At 38.5% G+C, this 18772-nt stretch overlaps 1 protein-coding gene and 1 non-coding gene across 2 annotated transcripts in view; one reads left to right on the top strand and one right to left on the bottom strand.

The window, feature by feature from the left end:
- The first annotated feature begins 287 nt into the window (after positions 1–287).
- Positions 288–18772, top strand: part of ITGB8 (integrin subunit beta 8) — an 80688-nt gene continuing 62203 nt past the window's right edge. The window contains 1 exon segment of the mRNA XM_006181975.3: positions 288–1328. Coding sequence (XP_006182037.1) covers positions 1202–1328 — 127 coding nt within the window. The 5' untranslated portion in view covers positions 288–1201.
- TRNAS-GGA lies at positions 5577–5648 on the bottom strand. The gene has a single exon. It is a non-coding gene; the product is annotated as a tRNA-Ser (tRNA).

Below are 18772 nucleotides of genomic sequence, written 5' to 3'. Positions count from 1 at the left end.
AGAGCTGGAGTGAGCAAAACAAAGAGCGAGTGTGGGCCGCGGTGACTTCATGCCTCACAAATGTCCCGCCCACGCTGCTCCAAGCTTGTTGCTGCGCCGGAGCCGCCGCCGCGCCTGCGGGCGGCCAGGGCAAGCAGCTCTGTAGCGTGGGGCGGTTTCCTAGCAACTCGCAGCCCGAACGCGCCTAGCTACCCGCACTTTGGGAGTACCCCCCACCCCTCTACAAGCAGGGGGCTGGGGCAGAACCACTTCTCCCCCGCCCCTCACCAGCCTCTCCTCTTTTGCATCCTCTCCGGGGTGCACCCTATAGCGCGCCAGCTGTCCGGGCTCTGGATGGTGGGACGCCTGAGCCGCACACTGGGGCCAAAAAGGGGAGAGCACGAAGCTCCCGCCCGGTGAAGCCAGGCTCCTGCACCCCCGCGGAACCTCCTCTCCTGAGCTCGCTGCCCTGCGATCCACTCCAGGGCAAACGAGCTGCGATGCCCCGCTCTGTGTCTGCGGGCGCCGGCGGAGGAGGCTTCTAGGGCGCTCCGGGGCCACCTCCCCCGGCGGATGGCACCTCAAACTTCCTCCCTCGCCAGCCAGGACTCTGCCGCTTCGACTTTGCCCGCCGCTCAGCTGAGGAGGCTGCAAGACTGCAACTAAGTGAAGTTGGCCTCCCTGCCCACCTGTGGAAGAAGCTCGAGCTGACTGATGCGCCATCGATTTTTTTCCCCTTCGGCCTCGCTGGCGTCCCCTCCCACAGATGCAGCATCACCCAGTGAATGTACATTAGGCTGGTTTTTCCCCCCAGCTTCAGGCTTTGTTTGGGTTTGATTGTGTTTGGCTCTTCGCTAAGCTGATTTATGCAGCAGAAGCCCCATCGGCTGAAGAGAGACAAAAGCTCTTTTCTTTGTCCCAGAGCCGGCTGCGGAGCCTTTGCTCGCGTCGCCGCCCCGGGTCATTTGCCTTTAGAGGAGGTGTTTTTCACGGAGATCGCGGGACCCGCAGTGCCGAGCTGGGAGGGCCGCGGGGGCCCTGAGATGCCGAGAGGTGCCCTGGCCGGCATACCTGCACCGTTTGCTTTGAGCCGCAGGGTCCGCCTGTCGGGCCTGCTGGAAACGTCCTAGCGACACTTGGCACTAAGCGCCCGGGAGGCGCGATCGCGCATACGGTTAGCAGCTAGGCGGCGGGCGCGGTGCAGTGCGGGCTGCTTTGCATTATGCGCCGCTCGGCCCTGGCTTTTTTTACTGCCACATTTGTCTGCCTGCAAAACTGCAGGCCAGGTCCTGCCCCATTCCTCCGGGCGGCCTGGATGTTTTCAGTTGTTCTTGGACTGGGCCAAAGTGGTAAGTTGTTTTGTTTTCTTTTGTTTTCTTCTCTTCCTCAAAGGTCTTGTGCTGTCACGAAGAGCATCCTAGCCAGGTAAGTGGCTCGATGACAGCCTTCATCTGCCCTAAGAACTTCAGAAGGGCGGGTGTGTGGCAGTGTCCTCCATCGCAGGCGGCCTGAAGGAGGCCAGGTGTCAAGCATTTCCGCCCTAGAGTGACAGCAATAACTATATGAGGAGACACTGTGTGTTTCTGAGGGAGGCAGTAATAGAATGGAAGTTTGGAAGGGTGGTGGGTCATATTTACAGAAGTCTATTTAGGGGTTCTACTCCATCCTTGAGGGCATCCTCCTTGAAGGTATCCTTGAAGATGCTCCTCATATTTCTAGTATGAGGGCCCACTAACCACTAGCTTGCATTTGATTTAAGGCTGAGGATAAATTGGTATGAGAGTGAGTCTTCTGTTTTTGAGTCCATAAAAGAAGAGGATGCCAGCTTGCAAATTTCTTCTATCACAGTGCTCAGCCTGAATGAATTAAACACATGAAGAATAGTCTTGCTTTTAAGTCACTGTTTTTTCAGCTCAAAAAAACCAATTTCTAGCTAATCGATCCCTCAGTCAGATCAATCCTTGAGACAGAGACCTTGAGACGAACCCTAGACCAGGATTCATAGCTTTTATTCCAGGCAAGCCACTTTTGTCAGAACTACCTGATTTGGAGATGATACTTCTTTAGAAAATATATTGTCTTAATTTTATAAATCACAAAGAAAAGCTCAAGTTAAATAGTGTATGAAAAGATGTTCTGGCACTTCTGAATTATATGCAAATGTTAAGGTGGCAGTACTGGATTGTTAACAAATGGTAAGACATACAGTAAGTAAAAGTAATGATCATGAATTTAGGAAGAGTTCTTACTGGTATTAAATATAGGCCAAATGTTTATTTTTACCAATGCAATAATTGTTGCCACACTTTTTGAGAAAAATTTTACTTTATCTGTGTTTGGTCATTGAGCCCTTAAATTCTATTAGAGCCTTTCTCTGACCTCTCCTGTTGAATGAGAGTTAACTGTTTTGTAGACTAAAATGTTCTCCTGTGCTTTGAATTGATGAGACAAGTTTCTGCCTGAAGCTAATTAAAACCAAGTTATAACCTTATGAATAAGGGTTTGTAATAGAAACACGCTAGCTTCACTTATTGATCACATATATATTTGTCTAATATTTGTTTCAAAGGAGATTTTCTGAGCCACATGAAATGAGAGCAATTAGAGTTAATTTTTATCTTGTGGTTACTTTTTGACTTTTAAATAAATTGATTTTAAAATAAGCGAAACTAAAAGCAAAGGAAATAGTAGCATTATCAATGACCTCTTAAGTGAAACATATATTTGTTGCAAATTTTCCACGGAGCATAATTCCATCCTGTGTTAATAAAATGACAAAGTATTTTTTCTAGATTTAGTAAATACACAAACATATACACTAGTAAAATGACCAAAATTTGTGTCCACAGAGTATATTCTGTCCCCAGTACATAGGCAAAGGAAAAAGTCCTGCCTATAGAATTTGCTAACAATACTGATATGTTTTTTAAATAATATTCATTGTGTTTGTAAAGATTAGTCAAGTTCTCATGTAATAGCATTGTATTTCCATCCAGTGACTGTAACTGATTTGAAGCAAATATTATGAATGGGCTCCCTTGCACCTGCAGTTGTGAAAAGGGAATGCTCATCTGAAATCAGAACAAGGCATCCTTTTCCCAGTCTCTGTCAATATACAAAGATTTCTGATGTATACTGGTTTGCACTGCAGTTAAAAAACATGCAAAATATTTAAATTATAGCCAGTACAACTCAGAAAATTAGAGATCAGAGTAAACTGCTGCACTTTTGTGATATAGCTACAAGTCTCAAATTATATGTCTTCATAGTACAAATTAGATACTTGCAGCAGAAAAGAAATTTAGATATCAGTTACAAAGGAAATCTTGTTCCCTTGCTCAGTAGTTTACACCAAGGAAATGCTGAGGGCAATAAAGCCATACAAAAGAAACCATAAACTGTACAACAACGTAATTTTGGTTTTAATTTCTGAAGTAGAATTTACAGGTCCCAGATTCATAGTGGACTTTTAATAACAAATATATAGTGAACAAGGGGGATATTATTTTAAAGATCTGAACATTATTCTTATCTAGAAAAAAATGATTGGAGTTTGTTTTTCAACTTTCCTTGCTGGAAATTACCGACAATCAGAGAAACAACAACACTATAAAATGGTTAATGAGTAACTGGAAAACACTAAAGAACACCTAGTGGTTAATATTTGAAGAGTTAATGTAGCAACACTGCTGTTTCTACATTTGCTAGTTTTAAAACATTAAAAATCTTTTTAACCTAAAATTTTATATAGCAATATCAGAGTGACAAATTTCAGAAATTACCGTTTCTTTTTAAAAACTGATAACTGTTGCAATGAAATTTCACCTCCTCTGCATAATCAACTATTTATTCTTTTACATAACCAGATTAGCATTGTTTTGTAAGTGTAGTATTACTTTACCTCAGAACATATTTCATAGCATAAGTGTTTTCAGAATTCTTTATGCTCACCTTTAAAGTGAAAGGATATTTAAGAGAACCAATGCTTCATTTTTAAAAATCTAGTTTTCCAAATTATTTTTGCACAATAAGCATCCAAATTAATTATATCATAAAGCAACTGATGTACTTTCTGATAAAAAAAAAAGGCTTGTGCTGTACATGAAAAGGCTATGTATGTGCTGTATATGAAAGCAAAGTAGTTGATATGATTTGAAAAATGCCAGAAAAATTCCTTTGCCCCCAAGTAATTCCTTCACCTGTTACGAAATTATCAGAAATTTTATCATTTAAGGATTTCTTTGGATTAAGCATGGTGTTCACACTGTTTCTTCTAATTTTTAACTTGATATTATGGACATTTTCAAACACATACAGAAGAAGAAAGAACGGTATAAGGAATTACCATACACCCATCATCCAGCTTCATCAACCCTCAACTCAAGACCAACTTCTTTCATGTCTTCTCCCAGCTATTTCTTCTCCTTCCCTCACTGAGACTATTACAAAGCAAATATCTTGTATCATTTCATCTTAAAATATTTCAGTAAATCAAAATACTACTGAAGGAGAAACACATTGTCATTAATCCCCACAGCATGAACTTTTTAAGCTGAAATTTAGGGCCACAAGAATGTTCACTATCTTTAAAGGGAGGAATGCGGAAGTGAAGGAGGCAAGTAAAGACAAAGATGGTTTCAAGCATTTACTTTTCAGTCGTTCTATTATGGTTCCATTAAAATATTTTTTTTAAGTATGCATGTATGTGAGAAAGAAAAAATACAGACAAATGTTACTTTATTTCAGTGGAATCACAGCAGGTATACCTCGTTTGAGTTTCAGTTTTAAGGGTTGTTCTCCCTGTCTCTTGAATCATTATTTTCTCCTCTCTACTAGATCATTTATAGCATATGCATATCCATACATGCTGTAATATCTCTCATCTTCTATTTCTTATTCTCTTTTATAGCAAAAATTCTTGAAAGAGTTGTCCATAGTACTGTCTTCAATTCTCCTCACCTTCTCTTTTAATCCAATGCAGTCAGGCTTTCTTTATCACCTTTGAAGTTAAACACTCTGTTAAGGTCACAGTGACCTTCCTATTGTCAAATCTGATGGTGAATTCATAGTCTTCATTCTGCTTGACCTACCATCTGTCAGTGAGTTGACACTGTTGATCACTCCCACTCTCAAAGGTCCTTGGCTTCCAGGACCCACATTCTCTTGGTTTAAGCTCCTTTTCCATTCCTGATGTTGGTTCTTCCCCATGTCTGAAATTCCGAATAGAGGAGTGGCCCAGAATTCAGCCCTCAGACTTTCTCTTCCGGATACATACTGGGTCTCAGGTGAACTGATCCAGTCTTGGGTCTTAAATATTATTTGTATGCTGACACCTCCAGTCCTGACCTCTTATCTGATCTCCAGAGGGTCTAGCAAACTGCCTAGTCAACATCTCCACTACATGTCTAAAGGCAAAGTTAACCCTAACACATTAAAAACCAAACTTCTAATTTTCTCCCTCAAGCTTGCCCCTTTCCACAGTCTTCCTCATCTCAGTAAAGGGATGTCAGTCTTCCATTAGTTCAGGGTAATAATTCAGCAGCACTCTTTTTTTTTGGGTGGGGGTGGTAATTAAGTTTATTTATTATTCATTTTAACAGAGGTACTGGGGATTGAACCTAGGACCTCGTGCATTCCAAGCACACGCTCTACCACTGAGCTATACCCTCCCCTCGACAGCACTCTTGATTTCTGTTTCTCTCACATTCCACAGTCAGTTCACCACCTCCACTGCCTAATAAGCTGATTTTCCTGTGATTTTTTTGTTAATTCAGATTTGATAAAGGTTGAATTAATCTTGTAACTTTTTAAATGTAGGATATCTTCAAGTGGTAGAAACATTTATAGGACTCTAAAGAATAAGAAAACTGTCCAAGTGGAAAAAATTCTCAGAATAATTTTACCAGCTGATAATTTTTTAAATGTATGTTTAAGTCTGAAGATATATTATTTATTCTTGAATATACACACTGGCTTGATTGGACTGAAAATAAAATTAGCTAATAATTTTAATAAACCAGGGAAGTCATAGGATATAGTTTAGAAGAGAAAGAGACATTTTTTGAATAGAATTTAATATAGACAATTACAAAATAAATTATCAGTTTTCATTCCAATTTGATATTTTTATGAGACATGAGAAATATCATGACACAGCAAGACTACATTGTCTTTTCAGTTTTTCTGTACTCAATTTTGAATGAAACTTCCTTGGGACAAACAAAATTTTTGAGGTATTCTGGCCTGTGTTGCTTAGTTTAGGGCCTTTTCTGCCCCAACCGTTAAATTTGATTTATCCAGATACAGTTTATGTTAAATTTCACACTTTGTTCACCACTCTTCTCCCCCAAGGCCATTCTAATGACCACTTGATGGATGTGAGAGGATACAGTTTTGATCTAAAGTTCTTTTGTCTTTTAATAAATAGGGCCTGATGTCTAGAAACTATCCAGTTTTCTTAAAAAGTAATAAACTGTTTGCCTTGTGATGCAGTCCTTCTCTTGTTTGTACTTATTAAACAAAGATGCTCAAAGCATGCCTGTTATATAGCATTCTCAGTCAATTAAATAATGTCTTTTTGCTGGTTTGATAGGTCTCAGTGAGTAAATAATATAAAAATTATGTTACCTGTGAATATTATTGAATCTTACCTTACCAAACTGACATAAGGAAATAGTCTTTTTATATGTTCACTGAATGACCTGACAACATTCATAACCAACCCTGTATTGTTTATGTTCAGTCCTTCTTGGTCCTTAAAACTCTAGTCCCTGTGGCAGCCCAAGTTTACACGTTTAGTTGCCAGCATTAAGGACTGTGAGGCCCTATGTTATCTTCTCCAGTTATGCATGAAATATTTTCTGTAAGCTATTTATTATAAAAGAAGCCATAAGAAAAAATAAAATCTCATCCTATTGCATATTGTATTTTATTAAATTGAACAATTAAATACTGAACTTCTTAAGTAGGTGGCCTAATTGTTAATCTCTAAAGAAGTAACTTTTCTAATTGTATCCTAAAGATGCCATATAAGTGTGACTTTTATATGTAGTGGAAAGAAAAGTGTAATGCTAATGTAATTTCACAAACACCTGGGTAGCTCTCACTCGGTGCCACGCACTAATATACTACATTAATTTAATCTTCATACTAACTCATACTAACTCACTCAAGGTCATCTAGCTAGTAAATGTAAGAGATGGGATTTGAACTCTGTTATGTTGCCTCATATTTGATTCAGAAAGTTTCTGGATGTTGCTCTAAGTTATACATTAAGTGTGACCGTCAGATGAAAGAAGGCCTTCATAAGGAGGGCCACAGTATATTTGGAAAAAGGCCTTTCATTCATCCCCTTTCTCAATTGTTGGTGTGCAAAGGTGAAGCATGGTAGAAATCTGAGTGTTTCAGGATTGTCCAGGAGGCAAGGAACCAATGGCCATAGGTACACATGCATGTGAGAACACAGAAACTAAGAACAGAGTTTGGGCCTCCTTCCCTGGAGATTCCCGGGCTCTGCCCTGTAACACTGTTGCCCTCACAAAGTAACTGCAGAGAGAAGGATAAAGATTCGTGAATTGGGGCATGGTCAAAGCATACCTCGTGGAAGCCCCCATATACTCTCAGCTCAACCTTAAATACACCTTACTATGGTTGTTTTCTACATGGGAGTAAGAAAGGCAGAGAAGACACGTGTCTTTATGGGAGTAACCTGTAATGAAACTCTACTTCCCACAGGATTTCCAATGTGTTATATATGTGTATGACTTGTGGTTGTGAAAGAGAAAGGAAAAGAGAAAGAGACTGACCTAATAAGTAGCTGGTAACCAGTTCAGTCAAAGTGTTCCAAGGGAAAAAACCATGGTACTAGGTGTCACATTATTGATCAACATAGGGCTCATCACATTCCTGTTTCCTTGGAGCCACTCTATTATATAGCTTGACACTCTATATAGTTTAGTATGTTCATATTATTTTTTTCTCCATACATTTTTATAAAGTTGATATCCCTTCAGCTGTTAAATATTTGCAGTGATTAGCTATAGTCAATAGTCTACCAGTATTGGTCATTTAGAGCATGGCATTTCCAGTAAATGCCAGGCTCAAGGCATCTACTGTTATGCTTTCTTCAGGCAGAAGTTTTTAGTGTTTGTGTGTGTATGTGTTCAGTTTTATAAATATCTGACAATTAGCAATTAATTCACATCTATACTGTCTATAGATTTTTGAAAGTGATGACAGATACATAGGTAACAAACATATAGAGCTTATTTAGTGAATCTTCACCCTGGTTTTCTAGACAACCACATATGGATACAGTATAGGAGATTCCTTATTCCTTTGGCCCAGACAGTTTTGTTAAGCTTGGTGTCAACATACACATCTGCAGTTCCCATCTCCTTCATGGCAGATTTCCAGATCTCATTGAGTGCCTGAGGGTCCTGCTTCTTTTAAAGAATACTGCATGTATACACAGGTAAATACTGGTATCCAACTCACTGATGGCTGAATGGCTCCTCTTCTCATCACTTTTCTCTGTGGGAGCCATCCAAAGAATGCAAGGAATTGTGACTCTTCAGGCAGAGTTCAATACAGAGACATCAAAAGCTCTGTTAAGCACTAAGATTACAGCAGAGATCAAAACAGAGTCCCTGCTTTCATAATGCTTACGTTCTAATTGAAGAGGACAAATACATGTATGTACATGTGTATATATGCATGATGTGTTATACATGATATACAATTTATCATATATAATATATATCATACATATGTGTGTGTATATCTCTGTTATATATGATAAAAAGAAGAAAATATAAAGCAGAGTGAGGGAATTGACCTGAGAAGGACTGGACAGACTACCATTATATACAGGATAGTCAGAGCAGGCCATTCTAATAAGATGACATTAAATTTCTTAAATTTTTTCTTTCAATGGCACACTTTTAAGACATTTCACAATCTTTCCTACAGTTTAGCTCCTTCTGGAAAAAGAGAGGAAAAAACATATGTTAGGATTTCTAAGCTGTTAACAGTAATAGGAATTTTTCCCCTTTGCTATAAAAGGCTATATCACTTATGCCTAGGAATAAAAGAGTTGAAAGATAATAAAGGGTGACAAGATGATAAATGAGTGATTATAGGTGAAATGACTAAAGAAAAAAATGGAGATTTTTGTTTTTTTTAGCATGAACTCTTTGTCTATAATGTTTTCTCAAGCTTAATCCCCTCCTATTAATACAATGCTATTAGAGTAGAGAAAGCCTGAAGTATTCATTCCATGAGCCAAATCTTTTGGCAAGTTCTATAAGCTTCCTAACTAGTCTCCATTATTTCAAATGTTTGTCCATATTTTACTTCCCTACTCAGAATCTTCCATGGCTCCCACTGTCTTCAAGCTCCTGTCCATGGTATGTGACTCCCTTCTACAGCATCCCATGCCCAACACTATGGCTCCTTGTTCATGTCTTGTCTCCACATCAATCTGTGACCTCCTTGAGAGGAGAAATTGTGCCTGTTGATTCTGCATTTTCAATTCCTGGCATGCAGTAGGTACTAATAAATTATCTGGAGTAAATGACTTAGTGAATGAAATGAGGACAATAGTGATCAGCTTTAAACTAGGCTACTAAGCAAATAAGCCCTACTCAGCTCTAATCTTCACAAGAATTTGAATTTTAAGAAATACAGTTTTCTTCTAAAAGTGAGTTCTACTATAAAAATTTTAACACCATAAAAATGTTTGTTTCTGCAGTCCCAGTCCACTCCAAAAAAGCAGTTTCTTGACTTGATAGGTGAATCTTTAGCAAAGATCAAAATAGAGACTTAGTATTTTTAACCTACTTTTTACAAATTTGTTTTGCTTTCAAATTTCTGTGTTAATAATTATTTTCATTATTCTAATTAAGTATGAAAAGTAATCCTGATCCTTTATTCTCAATGTGTATTTTAAAACTGATTTCTATTTAGATTATACAAACTAAAATTTGTAGTCATTTTAACCAAATACTAACAAAGGTAATGAAAAGACAAATGATTCTAATTTATTTAATCATTAGTCATTCAGATTTTCTTAAAGCACCTATATATAGCTTTGTGTCAAGCACTGTTCTGGAGTTAGAAGAGTAACAATAGTTAACATTTGTTAAGTATTTTCGGTATGCCAGACATGCTCCTATACATATGGTATGAAAATATATCTTTTAATGCCCACAACCCTTTGAAGTATGCATTCTGATAATTCCCATTTTACAGGTAAGCAAACTAGTTAGAGAGACATTGAATACCTTCTTCAAGATCTCTTAGCTAATAAGTTTTAGAACCAGAATTCAGACCTGCATGGGTTTGACCCTGCACTTTTAGCCGTCATTATAGACTATCTTTCAGGTGTCAGAGGAGTCCCTATCCTGAGCCTTGGAGGGCCCTTCTCTGGCCTTCTCCACAGGCAAGGAAATCCATGGGGCATACCTATCCAGAGTCTTCAATTCCTTTCTAGAGCATGTCTAGAATTCTCTGCCCAAACAGACCCAAACTACATTTTTTAGACTGAGCTTCCCATATGCCAAACCCTAGGAGAGGGGAAGTAAACAGAGCTTGGACATGTAGGCTGGAGTGTGTATGCAGATAAGTGATGGGCTATTTGTAGTACAGAATAAAGCTAGAAGTGAGAGAGAAGAGGAGCAGATCAAGCAAGAGCTGGAGGAACAAAACACACTGCCAAGTTCCCAACCAGAAATCTCAAGAGTCTGATATTCTCAATTCAGACCTAGCCTTCTAGGGCATTTTCAATCTGTATTTATCAAGGTAGAAAAACAGAACTTATTTTACTTAATAGTTTCTTATCCTGGGTTGTAATTGTTAAATATTTAACCCTGTTATGCCTCCCTCCATTTGTACTCTTGCTTTTGGCCCTAAAAAAGTTAGGGGAAGACTTGTCTAGTACATTAAATACTACTGGGAGGAGGGTGACAGACACTATAAGCACCATAGATCATTGCCTAAAAAGAACTACTTTGTTTCAAGGTGCTTTTGTCAGTAATTAAACGTCTTTTGGTAAAGACACTGAATTCTATTTCAGTGAAATACACTGAATTCTATTTTCTTGCAAATAGTGTCACAGTAAGAATCTAGTGTATGCATATTTTAAATTTAGTTTTGCCCTCTGTTAATTTAAAACACGTCACAGAAAAGGACATTTTCCTGACATGAATTAGCCAAATCTGGTTGAATTATTCAGCTGGCATATATTTAATATCTATAAGTGAATGAATGTGTAGGAAAACAGTGCCATACTGCCTTCATGGAATAAAAAGACTAATTTCAATTTAAAAATAAGTCTTAATGTGACCCCATTTATGTTTTTACAGTAAGTAAATTAGTATAGTTTATGTATCAAAGAAAAATATAATGAAGTCAAATTCCATTGGGATTTTATAATTTAATTAAAGCAGTCCTATCTTCCAACAAAAGTACTGGCATTGATTCTTGCTAGGAAACTACTAATATTAAATAGATATATTAAAATTTCTTATCTGACTTATTTTTTAAAATTCCCAAATAAAATTAGTTTAGGAAATAAGAATAAGCTCATTAAATTAAAACTGCAGTGTTAAATTATAGTAGTCTTATTAGATATATACTCAAGATGATTCTAAAAGATTCTTTTGAGTGCTGTTATTCAAAGTACTAGATGTTCTTATTTTAAAGTCACATATAAAGTCTTAAAAAGTGGCCTTTCATGCTGACCTTCTCAAGGAACCAACTCTCTTTACCATAGTTATGTTGAAGATGTTTTACTCTCTTTTCCAGGTGTTTTTGTTATTGTTTTGTTCTAATCAACAAATACTGTTACATTTGTCAAAAATAGAGTCTGTTTCCTTTCTAGATCAGTATTGGTACAGTTTGATTATTCTAGAGAATTGCCCGAAAAATCACAGTCCCCAGGTAGTACAGAGTGAGCAGCCAAAGACTAGTTCAAGCTAAAGTCCGTGGGAGAGACTGAGTTAGGAAGTGGAGAGAAAGTCTGGTAATGAAGACAGGAGAATGGAAGACTAGAAATATGTCAGCTCTGAAGAAATGTGCCAAATATTTCTCATTAGGTATGTGAGGTGTGCAGTGGCTTTTGGTCGGGAATGTTTTGATGTTTTGGACCCAGCTTCCTTTTAGGATAGATAGAGTTGATATTTCAAGATATGCCTATAGTAAAATACAGCCACAGTCAAGGTACTGTTTTCCCAAATATATATATGGTACTAGGGTCCTATCCTTGGAATTGAACCACAAACATTTTCCAAGGCACAAGCATTTTTTCTAATTTCAGTAGGGGCCATACATTCAGCATAATTCCCTAGTAACTGTTACAGGTACTGGGTAGAGAGAAGAGCTGGATGGAAAACTTCATCTTTATGGAATGAGGGATGACCACTCCAAAGGCACTTTAGAAAATTATGAATTTGAACAAAGACAGTAATTAAAAGGAAAATTCCAAATTCTTCAGGATGGTAAGGAAGTACCTTAAGGAGTGCCAGACTACAGAATGTTTTTTCTAGCTGCCTGCTCAAGTTGGGCTACGAGGCCAGGCTTGCTGTGCCTAATGATGTAAGGTGTTCATTGACCACAGTAGAATAAAGAATGCAGGAAAGTTCTGGGGTGTACAGTAATTGCTGTAGAACTGGTTGTTCTAGTTGGAAACAAAGAACTCACTGTAGAACTGTATTATTGGCAAAAGAATGACCTAGCTGGTCTCTTTCTTAGGCACACCTCCTGAGGTATGTATTGCTTTATTGTTTTCTTGTGCATTTGGTTTGGATTTTTATGGTGAATTGAACACAAGTGAACCATAATTTGCAAAAGAAAACCTCTAAAAACGATACATAAGGCTCATGTTCCAAGAGAATTTATCTGGAAGATGATTAACACTTTAAAAGACACTCAAGAAGTGAGTTAGTTTCAGGTATTCTGAATTTTGTTTTAAAATGTCCCTTTTGATGAATGTTTTCATCCACAACCATCTAGAACCAGAGCTCCTGATGAGAGCTAGTGTATATAATCACAGTGCCTAACCCCTGAGGTTGGTAATGGAAACACAAGGACTAAATGTTGTTAGTACCAGTCTTTAGTTCAGAGGATACAGCATGTTTGATGCTTCTAAAAGACTCCAAGGCCACACGATGCTCGGTAATATCTGATGAGACTAAGACAGGGTGTTAGAAGGGGAGGGGCATCCTGAACATGTAGCTGTACCCCAATGAAGGCAGCATGGCACAGCTGAAGAATAAGTCCTAGAGCCCTCTGTTAGGGTGCACATGGTGTTAATACACATGTTCAGGGCAGACCCTTCACTACTTGGAGGTCAGCATAGCATTGATGCCAGAGACCAATGCTCTCTGAGAACAGAGTTGCAGGCTAGATTATCTGGTGATATAGATTTGTTGGGGTAGAAATTGATTAATGGACATCATCAAAAGTCAGATATCAGGGATTTTTGGACAAATTTGTGTTTGACTTTGAAGTCTAAAAAAGATAAGTACTGCTTCTGACTGAATTACTTGGTAGTACAGAAATGTTTGATCGGTCAGACCTATAACTGGATGTTACACCCTACTTCCCCACAGGATAGACTTCTCAACTACTGCCCAGATGGCATTTTTTTTTTCCTCCTACATTGAGCACTTATCAATTCTTTTGGGTTTAATTTTTTTTAAAAACAAGAAAGCCCATATATAGAACTGGGTTTTTCTTGGCCCTTTCACTAAATTACATACAGGTATACGTTGGAGGTATTTTGGGTTGGATTCTAGACCATTGCAATAAAGCAAATACTGCAATAAAGAGAGTCACATGAATTTTTTGGTTTCTGAGTGCATATAAAAGTTATGTTTACACCATACTGTAGATTATTATGTGTGCAAAAGCATCATATCTAAAAAAATGTATATGCCTTAACTTGAAATACTTTATTGCTGAAAAATGTTAACCATCAGCTGAGCCTTCAGTAAGTCATAATCTTTTTCCTGGTGGAGGTTCTTGCCTCAATGTTGATGTCTGCTGACCAATCAGGGTGGTTGTTGCTGAAGGTAAGGGTGGCTCTGGCAATCTCTTAAAATAAGACAACAATGAAATTTGCTGCATCAACTGACTCTTCCTTTCACAGTTTCTCTGTAGTATGCAATGCTGCTTGACAGCATCTACCCATAGTAGAACTACTTTCAAAATTGAAATCAATCTTCTTAAAACCGGCCACTGCTTTAATCACCTAAGTTTATGTAATATTCTGATTCCTTTGTTGCTATTTCAACAATCTTCACAACATCTTCACCAGGAGTAGAATCTATCTCAAGAAGCCCCTTCCTTTGCTGATCCATAAGAAGCAACTCTTCATCTGTTAAAGTTTTCTTATGAGATTGTTGCAATTCAGTCATATCTTCAGGCTCCACATCTAATTTTAGTTCCTTCCTATTTCTACCACATCTGCAGTTACTTCCTCCACTAAAGTCTTGAACCCCTCAAAGTGATTCATGAGAGTTGGAATCAACTTCTTCCAAACTCCTGTTAACATTGATATTTTGACTTCTTCCCATGAATCACAAATGTTCTTAATGTCATTTAGGATGGCGAATCCTTTCAATGACATTAGGAACATTTGTGATTCATGGGAACAGGTCAAAATATCAATATTAGGTTTTGAATTTACCCAAACTCTTCAGAGGAATTACCAACTACAGCAGCAATAGCCTTATGCAAAGTATTTCTTAAATAATGAAACTTGAAAGTTGAAATTACTCCATCTCTGGGCTGCTGTGTTAACAAGCATGACAAATAAATCTTATTGTCCATTTCCATCAGAGTCCTTGGATGACCAAGTGCATTGTCAAGGAGAAGTAATATTTTGAAAGAAATCTTTTTTTCTAAGCAGTAATTCTCAACAGTGGTCTTAAAGTAGTCAGTAAAATGTGTCATAAACAGATATGCTTTCATCCAGGCTTTATTACTCCACTTATAGAACACAAGCAGAGTTGATTTAGTGTAATTCTTAAGGGTCCTCGGATTTTCAGAATGGCAAATGAGCACTGGCTTCAATTTAAAGTTACTAGCTGCATTAGCCCCCAACGAGAGGTAGCCTCTCCTGTGAAGCTCTGGAGCCAGGCATTGACTTTTCCTCTCTAATTATGAAAGTCCTAGATGACATCTTCTTCCAATTTAAGGCTGTTTTGTCTACAATAAAAATCTGCTGCTTGGTGTAGACACCTATATTAGTTATCTTAGCTAGATCTTCTGGATAACTTGTAACTTCTATATCAGTTCTTGCTGCTTCACCTTGCACTTTTATTTTACAGAGACAGTTTCTTTCCTTAAACCTCATGAACCAACCTCTGCTAGCTTCCCACCTTTCTTCCACAGCGTCCTCACCTCTTGCAGCCTTCATATAGAACAGAAGAGAGTTAGGACCTTGCTCTGGATTGGGCTTTGGCTTAAGAGAATGTTGTGGCTGATTCAGTCTTCTAAACCACCAAAACTTTATACCACTAAAACTTTCTTTGTATCAGCAGTAAGGCTGTTTCACTTTCCTGTCATTTGTGTGTTCACTGGAGTAGCATTTCTAATTTCCTTCAAGAATATTTCCTTTGCATTCACAACTTGACTAACTGTTTAATGCAAGAGGCCTAGCTTTCAGCCTGTCTTGGCTTTCAACATGCCTTTCTCACTAAGTTTAATCAGATTTAGTTTTTGATTTAAAGTGAGAGGCATGGGACTCCTCCTTTCACTTGAATGTTTAGAGGTAACTGTACAGTTATTAATTGGCCTAATTCCAATATTGTTGTGTCTTGAGGAATAGGGACCCTGAGGAGAGGGAGAGAGACGAGGGAACAGCAGGTCGGTAGAGCAGCTGGAACATAGTATTTACCAATTAAGTTTGCCATCTTGTATGGGCATGGTTCATGTGCCTCAAAACAATTACAATAATATCAAAGATCACTTATCACAGATCACCATAACAAATATAATAATAATTAAAAAGTGTGAAATATTGTGAGAAGTACCAAAATGTTGCACAGAGATATGAAGTGGAGCAAAAGCTGATGGAAAAATGGCACCAGTAGACTTGCTTAAAGCAGGGTTATCACAAACCTTCTGTTTATAAAAAACACAGTATCTACAAAGTGCAGTAAAGTAAAGCACAATACAATGAAGTCATGCTGTAGATGCTCCTAGCTCTATGTTAAAGAATTCAAGTGCCAGAGTACTCCAGAATTGGCCCTGGAGTTCTGTGGAGCTACCATAATGGCAAAGGACCTACTAACTGGTTAATCCACCTTAGGACATTTGCTAGGGGGCACTTATTGACAAGCAGGGAACTAAAACACCCAGACAATCTCATGAAACATAAAATTTCCTAAACTTTGGAAGCCCATCTCTCCAGCACAGGGGACTACTATCTATGAATTTCCTACGAGGATAGAGGATGTGAGTTCCCAAGAACTTTACCCTTAATAGCACAAACTCACCTTTCTAAGGCCTTGAGGACAGTGTATGATAAGTGGCCTAAGATAATCCAAATTAGTTGGTTATACAAGGCAAGCTGTTGGATGCCAGATATATAGTGACCCCCTCCCCATCTAAAAGATGACAGTAGATACCACATGAAACTGGGAGACTGACAGGAAATTCTAGAATCTGAGAGGACATTACCAATAACTTGTATACCCATGCCATACTTGGGGAAAGGCCTTTCATTCATCCCCTTTCTCAACTGTTGGTGTGCAAAGGTGAAGTGTGGTGGAAATCCGGGTGTTTAGGGTTGTTGAGGAGGTCAGGAATCAATGACTACAGTTACACATGTATGTGAGGGCGCAGAAATTGTGGAACAGAGTTTGGAGTCTGGTTGTCATTTACCTGGGAATACAGCAGAGCCTTCCAGGCCAGAAGGGGTACATAAACTGACCTATCTCTGCACACTAAGTAGATCTACAAAATGAGTCTGACACGGTAGAGAGGCACTCAAGAGCCTCAGTCATGGCGAGGAAGCAGCTCCTATTTACCATTCAAAAATAATCACACTTGATTTTATATTTAAAAAGGCAGCTTGGGGGTCTTTAGCTGAAGTGTAGAGATTGAACCTGAAAGGAGTATACGTCTAGGTGGGGCATAAGCAGTGCTCACACCTTCCCCTCTAACACTCCTTACTCACATCTGAGTTTATTTTTCTCTACAGAAAGTGCTAGACATACAGCACTTTCTAGCATGCCAGACATTCTATTTATTTTGTCTATGGTCTGCCTCCTACCATTAGAAATTGGTCAGGTCCCTAAACCTGGAGGGAAATATGAACAAGATAGCATCTGCCTCAATTATATATCATTTTAAAGGAACAGACACTTAAACATACATTATAATTTAATATACTCTATAATTTAAACTGAGATCCAATAAGTGCTATCACTTAGATGTTTTTTCAACAATGACTGTGTGGAAAGCATAGTTGGAGGTGTGTAAAAAACATTAGGAAACAAAAGGACAAAAATCCTTATCCTCATAAGTCTTATATTTTGGGAGAAAAGGAAACAAAATAAATAGTAAGCATGGTTATAAGTAACTATATAGTATGTTAGAAAGTGATAAGTGCTATGGAATATAGTAGAGCAGATTAGGGGGGTGGGTGGGAGTTGCCATTTTAAATGGATTAGATAGGCTAAACCTCATTAAGAAAAGTGATGTTTGAGCAAAGTCTTGAAGGCAGTGGGAAAGTTAGCCTTGTGGATAATTGGAGGAGGGGATCGAAGAAAGGAAGAATATTAAGGGATATAAGAGATGTGAAATAGAGGAAAGGACTGAAGGTGGCAGATTGCTGGTGTCTGGATCCTAGAAGGAGTGAGTGAGACTGAAAGACAGTAGGTGGTGGTCAGAAAGGGTGATATGGGAAATATTGGGATTGTAGAGGGGTTGCAGTTACTAGTAATTACAAGGTCTAAAGCTGTGACCATGGAAAGTAGCTAAATCAGAATGGAGGACAAATAACTGGAGAAGAAAACAAGGAAGTGGGACATCTAGGTTTTGCAAAGATATTCTGCATATATACTGAAATTGCCAAGTATTGAAATAGGAGTAGTGTTGGAGACATGATAAGAAGGAATGAGTCAAAACTGTCTAGAAATGAGAAGGCATCACCATGGGGTCAGTAAATGCCTGTAGTAATTCAGGGTTCTGAATGATATAACCTAACTTAAGAGTTTCAAAGCTGGGAGAGGTTAGGGATGAGAAAGGGAGAATGCCCTGGAAATGGCAATGAGAACTAAGGAGGGCAGCTATCTGCCTCCAGGTCCAGTGTCATGAGGGTTATGGGAGACACAGCCATTACTTGTGAGGTCAGCAAGGGAAGCTGCATCCTCAAGGGCAGATCAAGGTTTTGTAAGGGCAAGAAGAAATAGGAGAAACCGATATACAGGGAATTCTTCTAAAAATGGACTATGAATTTTGGAGAGCACAAAAAGGGGGTTTCTGGAGTTATAAAAGAGTGCAGATGGTATACAAGATAAACTGTGTAGAACCTGATAGGAATTAGAATCCTTAGAGAAAATGAAGGGCACTTGAGAGTTTTAAGACTACTTGAAGGTACTGATGTAAACAGGGATAAGTCAGGGTAGTCTTTGTGAACTCAAGGTAGCTAGTGGTGACGAGGCTGTGAGTGGCAAGGGAAAGGTGCAGCTTCTGGGGCATGCTCTTGATTCTATGGAAGGAAGAGAAAAAGGTCTGAGAAAGCCTGACTTAGTTCTGGTGTGAAGGGGCTCACTCTATTCAA

The sequence above is a fragment of the Camelus ferus genome, chromosome 7 (genome assembly GCF_009834535.1).
Source record: "Camelus ferus isolate YT-003-E chromosome 7, BCGSAC_Cfer_1.0, whole genome shotgun sequence".
Taxonomy (NCBI): domain Eukaryota; kingdom Metazoa; phylum Chordata; class Mammalia; order Artiodactyla; family Camelidae; genus Camelus; species Camelus ferus.
The sequence above is the reverse complement of the archived record's forward strand: the minus strand, read 5'-3'. Positions and strand labels throughout refer to the sequence as shown.